Source organism: Piliocolobus tephrosceles, chromosome 8, assembly GCF_002776525.5.
Source record: "Piliocolobus tephrosceles isolate RC106 chromosome 8, ASM277652v3, whole genome shotgun sequence".
NCBI classification, from domain to species: Eukaryota; Metazoa; Chordata; class Mammalia; order Primates; family Cercopithecidae; genus Piliocolobus; species Piliocolobus tephrosceles.
Genome location: NC_045441.1, coordinates 36,798,879 through 36,819,672, shown reverse-complemented (window position 1 = coordinate 36,819,672; position 20,794 = coordinate 36,798,879). Strand labels below are relative to the sequence as shown.

At 38.5% G+C, this 20,794-nt stretch overlaps 1 protein-coding gene across 1 annotated transcript in view; it reads right to left on the bottom strand.

The window, feature by feature from the left end:
* ABCA13 (ATP binding cassette subfamily A member 13) overlaps positions 1–20,794 on the bottom strand; it is a 514,497-nt gene that overhangs the window by 270,586 nt on the left and 223,117 nt on the right. Inside the window, 5 exon segments of the mRNA XM_023226480.1 lie at positions 1,620–1,800; positions 2,871–3,008; positions 14,290–14,421; positions 16,492–16,561; positions 18,410–18,739. Coding sequence (XP_023082248.1) covers positions 1,620–1,800; positions 2,871–3,008; positions 14,290–14,421; positions 16,492–16,561; positions 18,410–18,739 — 851 coding nt within the window.

The following is a 20,794-nucleotide window of genomic DNA, read 5'->3' as shown; positions in this document are numbered from 1 at the left end:
ACAACCTCAATTGCAACCCATAGATGAAAACATAAAGAAACTGAATTACCTCCATATAGTGGATACCACTCAGTTGTCCCAAGGAGCAGGCTGCTGGCCCACCACCACCATGCCTGGGTCCCCAAAACAGTCCGCTGAGTACAAGAAGCCAGACATGATCCCGTTTATAAGAAATTCTAGAATAAGTAACCTAGTTTTTAGTGACAAAGAGCAGATCAGTGGTCACATGAAGGCCGGGGTCAAAGGAGAGCACAGGACACCTTGGAGCAGCATAGAAAGGTTCTGTATTTGTGGTGCTTATTCCAGCACTAACCAAATGTGTCAAAACTCATCAAACTGTACACATCAGCAGATACTGTTTACTGCACAAAAATTAAACCTCAATAAACTTAAAACTCTTTGCTATATTATTTTCAAACCTATCTGGGGGAGACTATAAAATAGTTTATACACATTCCCTAGAAGTCTCAAAGGTGGTTGTTTTAAATAGTGAAGATCCCATCTTTGACTGATCTCTCAGCCTTTCATCTAAGAATTGCCAGGTGGAGGCAGCCACTTAGGATGACTCAAAATGTACTACAAATGTACACTAAAAGCAACACAGTCATTGAACCTTAAATCATCAAGAAACTCCAAGTGTAATTCTCATCATTCTGCTAAACAAGCAGCTCAGGTTTTCCTTGTAAGAAATGTGTCTCAGTAAAAGCAGGGTGAGAGGAGCTGTCTGGCAGAGTCATTATTTGTGTAACTTGTGGTTTCCTAATTTTCAAACACTAAAAAAACACTCAGACTCATTTCCAAGTCCATTTCTGTATCCAAGGAACAAATAAAAACTGTCCATTTTCTTTCTTTCTATTTTTTCAATATGAGATTTCTGAAGTTTCATGTGTTATTGTTCTACCTTTCTTATCAAGTTTGAGGCAAAGTCCTTCTCATTGTTTTAAGTAATCACATGCTACATATTTAGTGAGAAAAAGAACAAAAGAGAAAGTGATTTTTTCAAAAGAGATATTTCATAATTTTAGCAGTTGAACCTTAAACCTCCACTTCCACAGCCAGCCCAAGGCTGTGAGTGTTTGAATTCCTTATTTCTCTGGGAGCACATGATTTGATTTTTAAATCAAATCTAAAGCCATTGGATCCTAAACCAAACATCCACCTTTAACGAGAAAAGAACCACGCAAAAACCAGAATATGGAAAAGAAAAATAATCAGGTGTTCAAAAAAATTGCAAATACCACTGTGATATTCCTCTTCCTACGGATATGCAAGCAAGATGATACCTAATGGGACAAATGCTGAAAGTGCCGAAGGACTTGCAAAGACTAAAGTACAACATGGTAAATTATTTGTAGAAAATACAAGAATTAAGGCTTTTAAAAAGCTATCCACCTTACCCTTTGACAGGGCTCCAGGCCTACAGTGCACCTGTGCGGTTGAGGACACAGGGCCTCTCTCACACGGCACTCATGAGGGGCTCTGCCTTTCACCTGTGTGAAACTGTACTGAGACTCAAAATTCTTAAAAAAGGAAAAGAAATCAAACCTTCTGTCTCACAGGTAAACTGAAATTTTAAGAATCAAATGCCCAGTGTTTGATAAGGGTAAAATGGGACCCACATGATAGTGGTTTTCCCGGCACCATTTGTCCCCAGCAGGGCGGTGATTTGGTCCCTGTAGAAGGTGAGGCTGAGGTCTTGGACTGCAGCCTTGTGGCCCTCATATTCCTTGGTCACAGACACCAAGGTGACTCCTGGGGGACTTCCTTCAAGCTCTCCTTCCCTGTTTTGCTGTGATGACCCTGTGAGAGAGATGAAAATTCATTGTGAAAAGACTTCAAAAGCCCTGAAGATCATGCTCATATTTATTAATGCAGTGTTCTGCTTTGAAATTGAATTCCAGCTCCGTGAAGCATACAAATCAACTCTTGTTCTTTAGCAAGAACAAGAAGCAGACTATATAATGGCAAACATTAAGTGATATCACTGATTACAAAGTTTTGAACCCTTATGATAACCATTTTGTAAAAAAAAAATAAAAATGAAAACACACACATGTATTTTGGTTTAAGTAGAGAAAAAACAACAGGCAGATTAGTTACACACAAAATGTTCGTGAGAAATAGTCTCCTGAGGAGGTGAGAATGGATAGGTGCCTGTCGATGTGTTCCACATTTTCTAAAAGATTCATAATTCAGAAAAATATTTAGATTGTTTAGAGTACAATGTTGACTTGCAATCTAAACCCACCATGATGGGAGCTTGTTTATCTCTGAGTAATGCATCTCTGTTTCCATGGAGATGGCCTATGAATTCATCCTTTGGCAGAGGTGCCCTGTGCCTGCACCTGCAGGAATAGGCCGTGACTCTGGAGTGCAGAGGCACAGGCACAGTCCTGCCCCTATGTCCTGAGAACCACAATCCCTATTTGTAAGGGACAGCAATATTCTCCCTCACACAGGAACACTGAATACACCAGCATGGGTGAGAACACTTAAAAATTTTAAAATGCTTTACATAGGGTAGCTGCCCATCTTTGCTTTTATTTCTTACACATATTCATTTTGGGACTAACACTTCAATTTTACTAAATTGTAATATACACACAAATGCACATAATGCATACAGGGAAGGATGCTAAATAATAAATAATGGGAACTCCCTGGGGTTCCTGGATTTCACAGAACAAACACTGTCAGGGCATACTGCCTTACATCTTGGCCTTGTAGTTGTTTCCCAGCCCAAGACAGCCTAAATGTAAGTCTCTCTACGAATCAGCACACACTTGCAAAGGCTGGACCAGAAAAAAAAAAAAAATCAAAATGGATCAGAGGAAAAATACATTCATCTAATAATTCTACTCCTTACAAACCTTTACTGTCAAAGTTCTCATTGAAGAAGAACAGACTGGAACTTAGAGAATATTGCCTTTTTTCCACCAAGACACCCACACTCTTCCAATATGAGGCAGTAAAGGGGAAATACCATGGTTTCCGTTGACCAAATGTTCCTAAAGGAGGAGACAATTAAAATTAGTTTAACTTTTTTATTTAGATGAAGGTACTGTATTAGAATATCTTAAGTAATTAATATAAAATATCATTCCATGTTAGTATTTTTAATATATGTCCCATATACAAAAAAGTGATATCCCAAGGCACAGCTATTAGCTTTGCAGTGGAGCCCTAACTCTCCCTTCTCAGTCTGATCCACAGCCATGCGCTAAAAGCCCCTCTCCTCCACTTTCCCCAAGACATCTTTAGAGTAGGGATTCAATAAATGCTTTTTGGATAATTGCTGAATATTCCCAGAGTAAAGGGCCACCTTGTCCCGCACTGCCCTTCTATTTTGTCATTGTTCTTCTTTTGCCTACCTTTGATGTTTGCAAGGATTCCTAAACAAGGGGAAGAGCATGAGTTAAGTGTATGAGGGGATTAATCAATTGAAACATCCACAAAGAAGAATAATTCATAATGCTAACATTTCCATATGAAACATATTACCATTCTTCAAAAGTATTCTCCAAATTCATTTCAGCCCATTTAACATTCACTTTGCCCTCATTACATGCTGAAATGAGAAGGGATTTCATTATTAACACTTTACAATTTTCTTTTAACACATCCATTCTAGTTTAAGTTTGATGAACGCAACTTACCTAAGGGCCTAAATTCTACAACTGATTAGAATTAGAAAGGCCTATATAAAGACTATTATAGCACTTTGATCATCAAGCAGAAGAGAGACATGCAAGCCCTTGCACTTTCTAATCAAAAAACAGAAAGAGGTGTTCAGGCACTCAAAGGAGAGCACATGTATCCATTACCTTTTGAAAGTAAAGGGAAGGTTTGCAAAATTTTTCTCCCATTCTATAGAATGGGAGAAATGTCTGTTTACTCTGTCAATAGTTTCCTTTGCTGTGCAAAAGCTCTTCAGTTTAGTTAGATCTCATTCGTCAGTTTTTGCTGTTCTTGCAATTGCTTTTGGCATCTTCGTCATGAAATCTTTGTCTGTGACTATGTCCTGAATGGTATTGACTAGGTTGTCTTCCAGTGTTTTTATAGTTTTGAGTTTTACATGGTATTGACTAGGTTGTATTCCAGGGTTTTTATAGTTTTGAGTTTTACATTTAAGTCTTTAATCCATCTTGAATTAATTTTTGTGTATGGAAATAAGGAAGGGGTTCAGTTTCAATTTTCTGCATATATCTAGCCAGTTATCCTCACACCATTTATTAAATAGAAAATCCTTTCCCCATTGCTTGTTTTTTTAGGTTTGTTGAAGATCCCATAGTTGTAGGTGTGTGTTCTTATTTCTGGGTTCTCTATTCTGTTCTGTTAGTCTGTGTGTCTGTTCTTGTACCAGAACCATGCTGTTATAGTTACTGTAGCCCTGTAGTATAGTTTGAAGTCAGGTAGTGTGATGTCTCCAGCTTTGTTCTTTTGTCTTGGCTATTCAGGTTCATTTTTGGTTCTATGTGAATTTTAAAACATTTTTTTCTAGTTCTGTGAAGAATATCAATGGTAGTTTAACGAGAATAGTATTGAATCTACAAACTGCTTTTGGCAGTATGGTCGTTTTAATGATATTAATTCTTCCTATCCATGAGCATGAAATGTTTTTCCATTTGTTCTTGTCATCTCTGATTTCTTTGAGCAGTGGTATGTAGTTCTCCTTGTAGAGACCTTTCACCTCCCTTGTTAGCTGTATTCCTAGGCATTTTGTGTGTGTATGGTAATTGTGGACTGAAGTTTGTTACTGATTTAACTCTGGGCTTGACTGTTGTTGCTGTATAGGAATGCTTAACTATGCATCTGACAAAGGTCTAATATCCAACATCTATAAGGAACTTAGATAAATTAAGCAAAAAACAAACACCGCATTAGAAAGTGGGCAAAGGACATAAAGAGACACTTCTCAAAAGAAGACATACATGGGGCCAACAATCGTATGGAAAAACCTCAACATCAATGATCATTAGAGAAATGCAAATCAAAACCACTATGAGATACCATCACACACCAGTCAGAATGGCTGCTACTAAAAGGTCAAAAATTAACAGATGCTGCTGAGGTTGTGAATAAAAAGGAATGCTTATACACTGTTGGTGGGAGTGTAAGTTAGTTCAACCATTGTGGAAGACAGGTGGTGGTTCCTCAAAGACCTAAAGACAGAAATACCATTTGACCCAGCAATCCTATTACTGAGTATATACCCAAAGGAACATATATCATTTTATTATAAAGACACACGCACATGTATGTTCTTTGTGGCACTATTCATAATAGCAAAGACATGGAATCAACCTGAATGCCCATCAATGATAGACTGGATAAAGAAAATGTGGTACATATACACCATGGACTACTATGCAGCCATAAATAGGAATGAGATCATGTCCTTTGCAGGGACATGAATGAAGCTGGAGGCCATTATCCTTAGCAAGCTAACATCCTTAGCAAAGGAACAGAAAACCAAATATTGCATGTTCTCACTTATAAGTGGGAGGTGAATGATGAGAACACATGAAGGGAACAACATGCCCTGGGGCCTTTTGGAGGGTGAAGGGTGAGAGAGGGTAGAGGACGAGAAAAAATAACTGATGGGTACTAGGCTTAATACGTGGGTGACAAAATAATCTGTACAACAAACCCCCATGACATCATTTACCTATGTAACAAACCTGCACATGTACCTCTGCACTTAAAAGTTACAAAAAAATAAATAAATAAATAAATAAAGTGAAGAAAAGTTGTTGAGCTGGTGTCAGGAGTAGCACTGTTGTTTGTGGGCTGAGTTGTGTCTCCCTAGGTTTCATAGGTTGAAGTTCTAACCCCTTGTACTTCAAAATGTGATTATATTTGGAGACACGGTCTTCAAAGAGGTAATTAAGGCAAAATGAAGTCACAAGGGCGAGGACTAATCCAATGTGAGTGGTGTCCTCATGAAAGGAAATTTGGACACAGATACACAGGAACGACACCAGGAGATGATGCCATCTGCAAGCCAAGGAGAGTGGCCTTGGGAAAAACCAGCCCATACATATACCCACATACTCAGGCCTACACCTTGATCTCAGACTTCCGGCCTCCAGGATTGTGAGACAATACATTCCTGTTGTTTGAGCCACCCAGTCTGTGGTACTTTGTTGTTGCAGGCTGAGAAAATTAATGCAGGCAGGCGTCCTCCAAGAACCTTGAGAAGCAATAACCATCCCTCTGTAGGAAGAGGATGAGTAGCAGCTGGATAATCAGGTCATATCACAGCCAGCATTCCACTCACTCTGTTCCAGGCACTGTCCAGGGTATCTGGTTGTATTAATTCACACAGTCCTGTGACCACCAACATGTCAGGTACAATTATCAGCTCTATCTTCCCCATAAGAAAAGGAGGAACAGAAAGGTTTGCCCAGTGATGCACAGCTGGTGGCTCCTGAAGCTACACACTGGTTAGCCTCTCCTCTAGCAGCTCCTGCCTGTCTGAATACGCAAGTGCAGCCGTGAGGATGCTTTGAGTTGCCTTTTACAACAAGAAAGAAGCACAGTTTCTTCCAGTACCAATTACACAATAAGCCCCTGTTGACACATACATGAACAATGAGCGTGTGGAAATCAAAGGAGATAGAAAGCGAGCAAATACATCAGGAAGATTATTCTCACAAAGCTGCAGGTCTTGGGCTGAGAGGCCTCCCAGGCAGCCACACTCAGTCGCAGCTTAAGTGGGCACTACCCTTAGCAAGGACAGTAGGCAATGGGATCCGGATGCCTTTAAGTGTTTATATATTTGAATTAGTAATTAAAATTCCGGGACTCCAGATGACACAATGAAAAAGTGGGAACATACATCTGAACATAGAAAAAGCAGAAATTATTTAAACTTGCAAAGTAAGAGAAAGGTGCAGGAAGTTATTACTTTCATTTGATGAAATATTGAGCAGCTATTAATAGTACTTTCAAAGATGTGGATAAATTCTTATGATAAAAATATTTTTTAAAACATAGAAGGAAATTCACATATACAGTATGAACCCAACTAGGTACAGAAAACTGTCTGGAAAAAGCCTGGGAAATGTTAGTTCTGGTTAGTGAAATCAGAGATAATTGAATTTCTTTTTCTGCTTCCTCAAAAATTTTTCCTGTTTCTCCATAAACTTTTCAAACATTTTACAATAAACACATATCCATCTGATGTATTACAGCTCAAGTTTTCAGAACCATAGGGGAGAAAATAATATTTTATACATGCACATTCTAAAGGTGAAATAAGGCGCAATTTGCCTGTTCCAAATGAAGTCATTGAGCACCTTCACATTGTGAGTGCACGCAAGGAAATCCTGAAGCAAGCCTCAGCTCTGCTTCACTTCGATACAAGTGGAAGTTGTACAAAGATAAATATGATTTCAAACTTTGGGCCATGCACATACCCACATACACATGCGCACACACAGGCATTCACACACATGAGTACACATGTACACATGCACATATTCATGCAGCACATGCACACATGTACACACACACAAGCGTGCACACATAGGCAACTGCAACAATGTCAGGAGTCACCAGTTTCTTGCAATGGAGCTAAGTCATTACTCTTTATTAGTTGTGTCCTTGTTTTTTCACTTGAGTCTTTGGGAAATGACACCTTACTGCAGCCCTGACTTACTGTGGGAGATGCTTTGCTGAGAAATGAATGACTAAGCATTTTGCACAGAGGTAGGAGGAGAGACTCTGGCTCATCTCCCAGGGCTCACAGTTCCAGCTGTCAGCCCAAGAATGAGCAGGACAGGTGAGGCCTCAGCACAGTGATGAAGGGACATAGCAGAAGTCCCCTAGATCTGGAACATCGTATCCCTTGCCCTTCTGTTCTCCGGTTTACACCTTCCTGTTCCAGGGAGATGTCAATCACACAGAAATCAGCTAGTCACACCCTCTAGTGGTATGAAGGACACACAGATGAATCAGGCAGAGACTGCACCTTCTTAGAACCTTCATTCTAGTACAGATGACCAAAAAAAAAAAAAAAAAAAATCATTGAGAGAAAAAAGCAAGACAATATTGTCATTGTAGGGTTTCCACCTATGCAAAACAAAAGCAGGCCCTTCAACCCAAGAAAAAGCAGCGAGAATGAAAAGACAGAGATGCTGGGAGGGATGCTAGATTCAGAAAATACAAACACAGGATGTCCAATCAATTTTGAAATTCAGACAAACAACAAGTAATGTTTTAGTATGAATATGTCCCCCAGATTATTTGTAGTTTATCTGAAATTTGAATTCACCTGGGTGCCCTGTATTTTATCTGGCTACCCTGTGTGGGTGTGCTGGGTACACTGGAGACTGCCCCCCAACTCCCCATCAGCACAGCGGGAATAGAGAGAGAGAGGCATGAATCTGTAGCAGAGCAGGTTCAGGTGGCCTGGGAGCCACTGAGGATATTAGTTATTCTCTAGACATTTTGGAGTTGGGGAAGACTATCATGCAGGGGAGGGACATGGTCCATCTGGTCTATTTTTTAAAAAGATAACTTTGTGTCAACACAGAGGTAGGATGCAGAGGTGAGGTGCTGGGGTCGGGGATACCTAGAGGAGTGGGAAGGAGTTACAAGGGCACTGTAACTCGCTGTAAGTCCAGATCAGGCACAGTGAGGCCTGATCTAAGGTAATGGCTTCAGGGATGGGAAGTAGAAACAAACTACGAAAGACATTCCAGAGTTAGGAAGAAATAAATTGGAAATAAATTGAATATTAAGGGTTGCTTTGCTAATTAAACCATCTCAGCCGTAATCCATCTGGACTTTTAAAACCTCCTAATTAATCTACTAATCTAACTAAAGCAGAGAGCAGCCAAATGCAAGTTGGCATGGCGGCCGTTCAGCTCTTTGGCTTGCCTCTGCAATCGGCTTTTGCTTATAAATCCAAACTTGGTTTATGTGCACACTCTAGAAGCACATACAACCTGCTCACATTACCAGATGTAATTGGGCACATTAATATGTGCAAAGGCCCTCCATTTACACCAAGCTTTTCTCCTCAAGGGGAACTGCCTGCTGGCTTATGCAGGCCAGGAAACTAATTAGCATTGCCCCGCAAAACTGACAGTGATAAAAGAAGAACTCAATGAAATTAGACAGATCGAGCAGAATCAAATTTAGTTGGAAGCATATAAAAAGAGTTTATGCAATGAAAACTCTTCGAGAGGACCAGATGTTTGCTTGTGAGCTCTTGACACAAGCGTGGAGACCTCCAGTTGATGCTGAGCCCTGCAGGCCAGAAAATGATCTGATGCTGGATCTATAGAGTCTCCCAGTCAGACAGCGGGGCTGAGAAATGCTGGGGTCATACTCACCGGGGCACTTTATAACAAAGAAAGAAAATGGAGAGAAAAGCATTTGTTTGGGGTGTGGGGTGTGTGTGTGTGTGTGTGTGTGTGTGTGTGTGTGTGTGTGACAGAGAGCAAAAGAGAGAAATTTCTCACCTGTCTCCTACCTCCCATCTGGAGACACCCTCCTACCCACAGGAGACTTTGGAACAGTGTTTTACAATGTAGATTTTATTATTACTCAAGTATGATGATGCCAACAAATCAGGGGGTGTTGCAATTATACTTTGTTACTCACAGACTCCAAGACAAGGAGGCATGACACACCACACAGGGTCACACAGGGAAGCACCAGTGTCAGTGAGGAGACAGGGGAAGTAGGGAGGGGTGTTGTGGGAATGTGAACAAGAGCCTTTTCTGTGGTTTCCAAGGGAAGCAACATGTGAGGAAGGGCAAGTACGTTTCTAATTAACTAGTGTGAGTAATTTCATCAGGCTCTTGGGGAGAGAGTCTGTCCCTAGTTGGCTGGTACCTTGCCCTGGGCTCATCAGGCCAGGTAGACAGTGGCCCTGAGTGTAAGCACCCCATAGTGGTAGGGGTGTGGGCTCTGGATTGGTTTGTTTGCATGTGAAAGGCACATCCACAGGTAAGTCCTTCACTTGGCTAGCAACTGGCTATCCCTGGAAGGAACAGTCCCTCTAGGGTCAGTAACTGCACCCCTTCAACTCCAGTCAAAGCCTCAGAAATACAGAAAATAAAAAAGTATGATTAATACAATGGGGATGGTACAATTGCCTTTAGTGTGCAGATGCTTGGGTCAGTCAATATCCTCCAAAGTGCAACAAAGAAATGTCCTTGACTTGCCTTCTGTGAGCCTGACCAGTTGTGCAAATGCGAAGTGTTGCATGATTATTGAGCCTAGGACATATAAACTCAAAGTTTCTGTTCAGTCTCAGTATACACTAAATTTTTCAGAAATTCAACCACTGTGTAAACCAGTGGAAGATTATTGTCTAAAGCAGAAATTGTTCATTATTTTGGAAAACCATGTTGTCAATAGTGATGTCACTCACTGCTTTTGAGTTTGCAATGCAGTATGACTGTATCAATCTTCATTTTGCCCCATTATACCCAAATACATGACAAAATATGTGAAGATTGCTTTTAACAAACTTTAAAACCAGATATATTTAAATTAGTAGAAATTCAGAAAATGCACTAAATTGTATTAATAATGGTTAGTAACTATGTTATATTGTCATTATATATATATACACACACACACATATATGTGTGTATTTTAAAACTGTATAGAAAAATAAGACCATCTGGTAAAAATTACACATTGAAATGATTAACATGAGGCTCCCTATTAGTTTTCAATCTTATTTTGATGCTGTTCCCTTGGCTTCTCTATAAAACCCTCTTATATTATTCATATTATTTCTTTGTCCAATCAGTCCTCTATTTCCTGTCACTACTAAAGAATAGATCTCCAAAGTCTTTAAAAGACTGGAGGCTGAATGGAGAGACTGAAATGAGATAGAATCATAAGACAGGAAATGGATATTCTGTTATGTTTTGTCATTACCTGCCCCATGTGTTAACATAGGGAATTTTCCTTATTACTTTTAAGTAAGACTCAGGTCATTTACAAAAATATCACTATTTTATTCACCTCATTAGTGTATAATATTTCTTCCCACATTTTTCCTACTTCAGTTGGAGTTATTTTCACCTTTTAATCACATACCAATAAATCTGATCTAGTACCACTTAACATTAGCTTTACTTCTAGTGTCTACATTTCTCTTTACTTGTGCATTTTCTTTCCTTTTAGTACCAAATGGCTTCCAACCATTTTCCTTCTTTTAAATCCAAACATATTCCAAATAAGTGTAAGCAGCTGAATATCTCATTCTGTGTTCTAATGAATTCTTGCCTGACCACTGATAATTTACATGTTATCTTATTATAAATTACTTTCTATTTCTCTTTTATACTAAAATTTTAAAATTACATTAATTTTAAGACTCATACATAGGTAGTTTTCATTATCTATAAGTTTCATTTCAAGAGAGTAAAGGAGGTAATATAAAATATTTGTCTTAAAAAGAAGGTATTGGGTCTGAGAGCTCCTAGAAATTATAACCCTCTTTATGGATCTGAAAGCCCATCAATAGTGTCTGGCAATTTTATTCCTTGTTATTATCGGCAGACTTTGTCAAAGTGGAAAATAAATACTTTGTGCAATTTGGGAATATGCAAATTGCCAACTCTTATTTTTAGCTTTCGAAATAAAAGAATCTGAATTTTGTGATAAATTCAAAAATCTTTATTGACATATTTATTCAGCTCTATGCCTTTGTATTATTAAATATGTCTTATAAATATGTTCGAGCTTTGATTTTTTTTAAATTCTGTAATAGACTCTGATCTTTTTTCCTAACTAGCTGGTAGGTAAAATTAGTGTTACAATCACAAAGAGAAAATATAAAACCCACCACTCTAAATTCACTAAACAAAATGTTGAAATGAGTGTCTGCCATTCAGAGGTGGATTGAGGTCCTCCTGCATTTGCTTCCTTTTGCAGGGTGTAGGATCCAGTGTAGCTGGGAATCGTAACTGATTAGAGGTCACAGAACACTTTGTATGGCCTGATGAAAACATGGAGACATTCCCTAGAAAAGGTACATCTGAGTGAACTTAAGGGAGACTTGAGAAGTAAAATCAGATCTTTTCCTCCAGTTGGATGTAGTAGGGTAAGAGCTGATTCTGAAAGTAGCTCAAGTTTAACATATTGGGTAGATGTTAATCATGAGCCATATTGTGAGACTGCAAGATTGTGGCGTGAGTGTATGAAGATGGTGGATTGTTGGTTTAACCTTAACCTAATGGGAGGGCAGGGAATTAGGAGTCTGAAGAAATGGAAGGACAGGAGGAGCTGAAAGAGGGAATAGAAGATGATTGTTTCCCTAGTCAAATATACGTGAGTTCCAAATGTGGCATGGTTCAGATGGCCAAGGTACTTCCAAAAGATTACCAAATCCAGTATTTGAACCTCCTGGTCCCCTGAGGAAAACAATTTTTTAAAATTTCTTCTGAGCCTCAAATTAACCTCACTGAACTTTTAGAAAGAATTTCTTCTTAAAAGCCACCAGCTTAGCCGAACATCCCCTGACCCACAGGATAGGGAATGACTCAATACTGTCCCACTGGTGGGGACATTCTCACCATCACTCAGCTTTTCTGAGTTCAATTACCTTCTTCCATGAGTGTACCCCCAATTCCCTTTTCTTCCCTTCAAATACGACCTAGACAGTGAACCCTCTGCACACCAGACATCCACCTCAAGGCTCAGTCTCTTTTAAAACTTTTCAATTTAGAATTCCACAGTGGGATTCAGAGTGAAAGTCTCAGCTGAATACAATGTTCCTTTGCTTTATTATGATGTAGAAAAATACTATCCCTAGGAGCCTCTTGCCTTAGACGCTGATGGTTGAGGGAGAAATCAGATCATCCTGGGTCCCAGGACACATTTTATCTTCATCTCAACATTGCAGAGAGTAGACTTTTTTTGCTGGTCTTTTGTATTTTAAATTGACATCGCAGATGTATTTTGTAACATTACTTTCTTATGTTATTTTTGCTTCTTCTCAATAGTCAATTGCTTCTCATCCAATTTCCTAACCCTTGGCCTTCTCATTTTTTTTTAATCTCTTATTTCCTAGAATCATTTCTTAAGTTTTATTTTCTTAAATTTTATTCAAAGTACCAAGATGATGCAGTCTAAGTTTTTCCTAAATAAATCAAGTTTCCTATTTATGTTCTCTCTCTACCTCTTGAGGGCCATATATTCCTACTTTTGTGTAAAATGATCTTTTCAGTGACCCATATTGTTTTTATGTTTACCCATCCCTAAATGATTCATGAGCTCTCCAAGTCTGGAATGTGTTTTCACAAACAGAATGAACAGCATTTGTTTTCCTTCTATCCCTCCATTTTCATTTGTATAAGATTAGAATCTTTTTTTTACATTTTTAATTTTAATTTAGTTGGATGCTACTTGCTTTGAAAAGCATAGAACCAGAGTTGCAAGTAATTTTAGCAAGAAAATACACCACCATTAAAGTGTTATCTCTAAAAATTAAATAAATAATTTTAAAGTGTTATTTCTGCTCTTTTGGACCTGAACCAAAAAGATAAAGTATGCATGCCTCTTTTCCTCCCAAAACAGCTAGGAAAACCCATTACCATTAGTGGCTTTTTTTTTTTTTTTTTTTTTTTTTTTTTGTTTTTGCCATTGATATACTTGTCCTCCAGACTTCTGGGGCATGCCTGCCACACCAGGAAAAAAGTGCGCCACATTTGGGAAACCCCATATCCGTGACAACACTGAAAGCCCTGTGGTTGGACATGGCCCCTCACTCCCAGCCCACCCTGTCTAGCTGCCTTTAGGCTCTGCCTGCTTCTCCCCGGGTCCTGCCACCTGCCGAACTGCCGCTGGCTGAGCGCTTGACCCCACTAGGAGTGACTTTCTGCCCAAGGAACTCTGAGCACCCCGACCCCCACCCCACCTGACCTCTTTGCTGTCTGGGAGGCTGCAGCACCACGGGCCCCCAGGCTCTCTTGCCCTCACCCCTCATGCGTGTTGGGAAACACTCTACCTAGGAAACCAGGATATTTTCTGTGCAGACTGAAATCCACTTCTTGGGAGCTGATTGGTGGGCCTGGTGAGTTTTCATGCTCATTTCATCCTGGCTAACCCCTCACATGGCCTTTCACCTTCCACTCAGGAAAAAAAAGCATCACATTTTTTCTCAAAAAGGTACAGCTCCTTTTAAAATATATCCTAAGACTTCCCTTTGTGGATCTTCCTTAAAGAATAAATGATTATTCTAATATTTGTGCATATTAATTCAAACTGTTTTTAAAATTTATTTTGTTATCTTTTAAAGTGCAAAATTCTTACCAGGAATCAAGTTGCTCAAGTACCATCCACACAAAAAATAAAGGCTTGAATCAAACAGAATCATCCAGCAAACCCAGCCAAATGTCATGCCCCCTTGTTCTGGAGCCTGGAAGATATTATTCCACTGAATCCCTAGCAGGAAGAAAAAGGTCAGAGTTAGAACTGCGCAAGCTCTTTTACAGTAGATTTTGTCACAATGAGTTCATTATTTCTGGAAGTTCAAGTAAAGTTGAATAAAACTAAAACAAAAAGAAGGTCAATACCACTGGCCATAACTCTTCAAATGAAATGTTAACTTGTGCAATCTTACACCTATTTCAATGATACTAGGTGGGATGATCATTAACTACATTTTAATATCTAATACTTTAAAAAGTTTTAAAGGTCACCTTACTCATATCTAGTTTTATTTACTGAGTAGAAAGGACTTTGTATTTAAGGAAAATAAGCATTCAAAAAAAATTTTTTTAAATCTCCTTGAGAACCCAAATTCTAAACTGTGTAACTCTCTGTGCTCTTGGAAAATACATAAATAGGATATATAAGAACTAGGGCGGGAAAGAATTATTATTTTCTTATAATATGTTTTTGATTTATTTCTGGATTAACATATAATTTAAGAAAAATATTCCCCTTTCTAAATTTCCCTATGGTACCAGGCTACAGTTCAATAAAATATATTTTTAAATCATTGTGTGCTTGGAATTTAGACCAAAACATTCAAATGGTCTAACAGTGACCATTTGTTTGTTTCTATCATCTTAATTCAATTTATTCTAAAGGTTAGTTAGAAGAAATCATTCAGGATTACTCATCTGTAAAAGAACATTTTAATATATCTTACTGAAAAACTCTAAGAACTCAAAGACCAGTACAAATTAACTGGCTAATGCAACAATAGCTAGAGTCAAATTTTACTTATAGCATGTGTTTTACCTCTGTTTACAAAAACACACCCCTCCCCCTGCAAAACCACACTAATATCTATGAAATATATGTACGTTCTGGTTTAGAATTTTGGTTGTCAAATTCTCACTATAAGCAAAAAATGCTGCCAACAGATTTTCAGAAAATCATTTTAGGCTGCATTGGTATGAGATAATTGCACTCTATTTTATGCTGGTTAGACTTATTTCTGGATCCTGATCTTCAGGAACGATCTAGTAAATCTAGGAGTAAAGATGAGAGCCAACAAATATGTGGATGGTTGTCATGTAAAAGGAATAATTAGAAAGGAGAAACTAGAAAACATGGATAGAGGATCTAGGAAGACAGATCCCAGGTCAACAATCATCTAACACAGTGGTACTATCCTTTTTGGTACCAGGGACCAGTTTCGTGGAAGACAGTTTTTCCACAGACTGGGGGATAGAGGACGGTTCCAGGATGATTCAAGTGCATTACATTTATTGTACATTTTTTTCTATTATTATTACATTGCAATATATAATAAAATAATTACACAATTCACCATAATGTAGAACCAGTGGGAGCCCTGAGCTTGTTTTCCTGCAACTAGATGGTCCCATCTGGGGGTGACGTGAGACAGTGACAGATCATCAGGCATTAAATTCTCATAAGGAACATGCAACCTATTGCATGTTTGTGAACCTTTGTGACACATACACCTATGTGAACCTTTGCATGCACAGTTCACATAACGTTCAGGCTCCTGTGAGAATCTAATGCCCCCACTGACCTGGCAGGAGGTGGAGCTCAGGCAATGACGTGAGCAATGGAGAGTGCCTGTAAATACAGACGAAGCTTCTCTCCCTTGCCTGCTGCTCACCTCCTGCTGTAAGGCTCAGTTCCCAACAGGCCATGGACTGCTCCATGGCCCAAGGGTTGGAGACCCCTGATCTAACAGATGGACACATTTGCATACCCTACTCTTGGAAGGTTCAGAAGGTCACTCACCTGACCCGACGTCAGGGGTGGTATAAGGAAGACCCGAGCATTTGCTGGGTGCTTGACCTGGATAGTGTCTGAAGCAAGGGATGCCATGATTATTCTTGAATGTTCTCAAAACTGGGGCTACCAGACAGTGGGAGGTGTACACAACAGTGAAACCAGATATCCAAAACTCATTCTGAATGCTCTACTTGATAATGAAGACTTCCTACTGGATCACTTGCAATATAACTATTAATTTCCAAAAAGGTGATTCACTGAGAGTTACTTTTTACACACGCACGCTCTTACCTGTCTCTTGTCCTTCCAAGAATGTAATAAAAAATACTCCTTGTCCAAAACCAGTTGTGGAGAGAAGGCACTGCCCACAGATTAATGGAGTGAAAAGAAAAACTGCACGTTAGTGTTTGATTGGGACCACAGAAAGTCCACAACACTTAATTCAAAGAGAGAAGTCATAACAACTCTTCATTCTGATGACACCCAATCATCGCTTCAGGCAGTCATTTAAATATTTTAATCTGAAAAACTTAGTGGAATGTCAGTCCACTCTGAAAAGCATGATAACAAGCTAGTTTTTAATGTTAAAAGGAATTATTTCTCTTTACTGAGATGCTTGAAGTGTCATAAATCCAATGCATCATACACAGAAATGTGTAACACAAAACAGTGAAAAATGGAATAGAGCAATTTACTATTTTTTATTATTAAGTGAATGCCCTGGAGCACACTGCAGGCTGTCTGATGGAATACATACACTATTCTACACTAGAAAGAAGGCGTATTGAAGAAAAATGTTATTTTATCTCAGTGGAGAGGTCTTATGTTAGAAAGAAACCCCATTGAAAAAAATATCTTACATTAAAAAATACAATGTACCAGAGTTAGATATTTTTTATTTGCTAAAAAGCATTTGAATATATAAAAAGAAAATCAAATTTTATATGCATAGAACCCACAAATATAAGAACCGAGGTAAAATTAAAAACACCACCATTTGAAAATTAGGTCAGATCATGGATGACTCCTTTTCTAGGTACAAGGAGTATATGGGGAGGGACCGTGAATGGTCCCACTTGTGTTAATTATTCTGAAAACACCTACTTAACACTAACATGAAATTATTGGTTATGAATTTTTACAAATGTGACATAAGCCAATCAACACCGATGAACACATATCAATAGATAAAACACTGATGGAATATAACCACTTTTTCATTCTGCATGTGTATCTATGCTGTGTGTATATGGCTAGTAGAAACCAGAGAGCTTTGAATCATTTATTGAAGTTGAAGAAACATCAGTTGGCTTTCATATAAATATTTTACTCTAGGCCCTAAATGAGCAGAGAAGGTGTTCGGCTCCCAATAAGTGAGTGAAGCACTGGGGCTTTCATGAATCCTGTGCTGGACAAAAGGACTTTTAAGGGCCTTTAAATACCCCTGAGCAGCCCTGTGATCTAGGTCTCCTTGACATCTCCCCAAAGTCTCTGTTAAGACTGTCATATCTCTCAACAGACTGCAATTTTAGGAAGTCACTTGACCTGCTGGAGAGAATAGTCTTGAGCACAGTGCAAGTGTTTACAGTGATGCCACTGGCTCTCTGAAGAGATTATTTTAATAGGGATGGTTCAACCTCGCTTTGATTGAGTTCCTACTATGTTTCAGGCACTATGCTTGCCAGCAATTGTCATAAAATAATGAATATGTTTTTTACGTTCTACGTATTTGATGTCACAGACCTGAAAGTGTTATCATACTTTTTTAGGAAGTACATTTTAAATGGATGAGTGACTCTGACATTGCTAACGGAGAGATTTTTCTACTCAATGTGATGTAATTCATAATGCTCCAAGAAAAAATGTTGATTTTTTACTTCTAAAACATCTTTAGAAATCTATTATTTTCCACGCATGAAAGAAAGAGAAAACAAAGTTATATGTTTCCTTAAGAATGCTGCTTATTTTCCAGAGTCTGCAGAAAGTCTCTGTTACATAAAAACTGGACATTCTTAATGGGCTGCTGTCCAGCAAAAACACTGCAATTTCAATGGTTTACATTTGTGGGTAAGATTTTAAAAAGCAGATATCAGAAAATCCATGTAGATATGAATATGACAAATTGAAAAGGTGAGGGTGGTTGGTTTTGTTTTGTTAGATATATTGCAGTTTTGTTTTATTTTGTATTTTTGCAAAACAACTTACTTACCAGAAATGTCTGAATGACAAAACTTAATTGGTTATGTAGAACCAATAGAACTATGTAGGGCAGAAAGCTGATCATGTACACCAGGCTGGTGCAAAGGGCCGCTGTATTAGCTTGGTTGAAAAATGCACTCAAGAGGTAGCTCAGCATGACAACTGACATCCCAAAATCCAAGAGAAAGAGGAAAATAATAAAGGCATTGCTGTGTGCAAAGATTCCACTTGTTTTCAGAATGATGGCCAGAACAGCACTGCTTATGGTCAACACAGCCATGTTCTCCAGGAACCAGGCCAGGAAATGGGTTATTGGATGCACTCCCATCATCCGCAGATACTATCAAAAAGAGAAAAAACCCAAGGTTACCACAGAATGCATACTCGAGGAAGAACAAATCAGATAGTAGGAGAAAGAAGGTGGACCAGTGGAAAGGTAAATCTGCTTGCTTGCAAATACCGCCCTTTGAAGGGCCCTGGGAAGGACATTGCCTCCTCAAGCTTGGTATTTGATTTTCATGAGCACTTGTATCCTGGAACTTAAAATTAAGTTAAATTTTTAAAACAGAGCCATTTATGACAAACCCATAGGCAATATCATACTGAACGGACAAAAGCTGGAAGCATTCCCCTTAAAAACTGGCACAGGACAAGGATGCCCTCTCTCGTCACTCCTATTCAACATTGTATTGGAAGTTCTGTCCAGGCCAAACAGGTAAGAGAAAGAAATAAAGCATATTCAAATAGGAAGAGAGGAAGTCAAACTGTCTCTGTTTGCAGATGACATGATCCTATATCTAGAAAACCCCATTATCTCAGCCCACAAGCTACCTAAGCTAATAAGCAACTTCAGCAAAGTCTCAGGATACAAAATCAATGTTCAAAAATCACAAGCATTCCTATACACCAACAGGAAACAAGCAGACAGCCAAATCATAAATGAACTCCCATTCACAATTGCCACAAAGAGAATAAAATGTCTAGGAATACAGCTAACAAGGGAAGCGAAGGACCTCTACAAGGAGAACTATAAACCACTGCTCAAGGAAATAAGAGAGGACACAAACAAATAGAAAAACATTCCGTGCTCATGGATAGGAAGAATCATTATCATTAAAATGGCCATACTGCTCTAAGTAATTTAGAGATTCAATGCTATTCCCATTAAACTACCATTGGCATTCTTCACAGAATTAGATAAATCTACTTTAAAATTCATATGGAACCAAAATTTTAAAAAAGAGCCTGTATAGTCAAGACAACCCTAAGACAAAAAAAAAATGCTGGAAGCATCACACTACCTGACTTTGACCTATGCTACAAAGCTACAGTAACCAAAACATCATGGTACTGGAATAAAAACAGACACATAAACCAATGGAACAGAATAGAGATCTCAGAAATAAGACCACGCATCTATGACCATCTGATCTTTGACAAACCTGACAAAAATAAGCAATGGAGAAAGGGTTCCCTATTTAATAAATGGTACTGGGAAAACCGGTAGCCATATGCAGAAAATTGAAACTGGACCCCTTCCTTACACCTTATACAAAACTTGACTCAAGATGGAGTAAAGACTTAAAGGTATTTTTTGTTTCAATTTCATTTAGCTATTTTCTCATCTTTGTTATTTCTTTTCTTCTGCTAGGTTTGGGTTTCCATTGTTCTTGTTTCTCCAGTTCCATGAGGTGTGACCCTAGGTTGTCTATTTTTGCTCTTTCAGACTTTTTGATGTAGGCATTTAATGTTGTGAACTTTCCTCTTAGCATCACTTTTAACATATCCCAAAGGTTTTGATAGGTTGTATCACTATTATCATTCAGTTCAGTTAATTTCCATCTTTATTTCATTCTTGACCCAGTGATCATTCAGGAGCATGTTATTTAATTTCCACATATTTGCATGGTTTTGAGGGTTCCTTTTGTAGTTTATTTCCAATTTTATTCTACTATGGTCTGAGCTATATATGACAAACCCACAGCCAATATTGTATTGAACAAGGAAAAGTTGAAAGCATTTCCTCTGAGAACTGGAACAAGATAAGGATGCCCACTTTCACCACTACTATTCAACATAGTACTGGAAGTCCTAGTCAGAGCAATCAGACAAGATAAAGAAATGAAGGGCATCCAAATCAGTAGAGAGGAAGTCAAACTGTTGATGTTCGTTGATGATAATATCATATACCTAGAAAACCCTAAAGACTCATCCAAAAATCTCCTAGAACTGACAAGTAAATTCAGCAAAGTTTCAGGATACAAAATTCACGTGCACAAATCAGTAGCTCTGCTATACACCAACAGTGACCAAGCCGAGAATCAAATCAAGAACTCAACCCCTTTCACAATAGCTACAAGAAATAAAATAAAATACTTAGGAATATACCTAAACA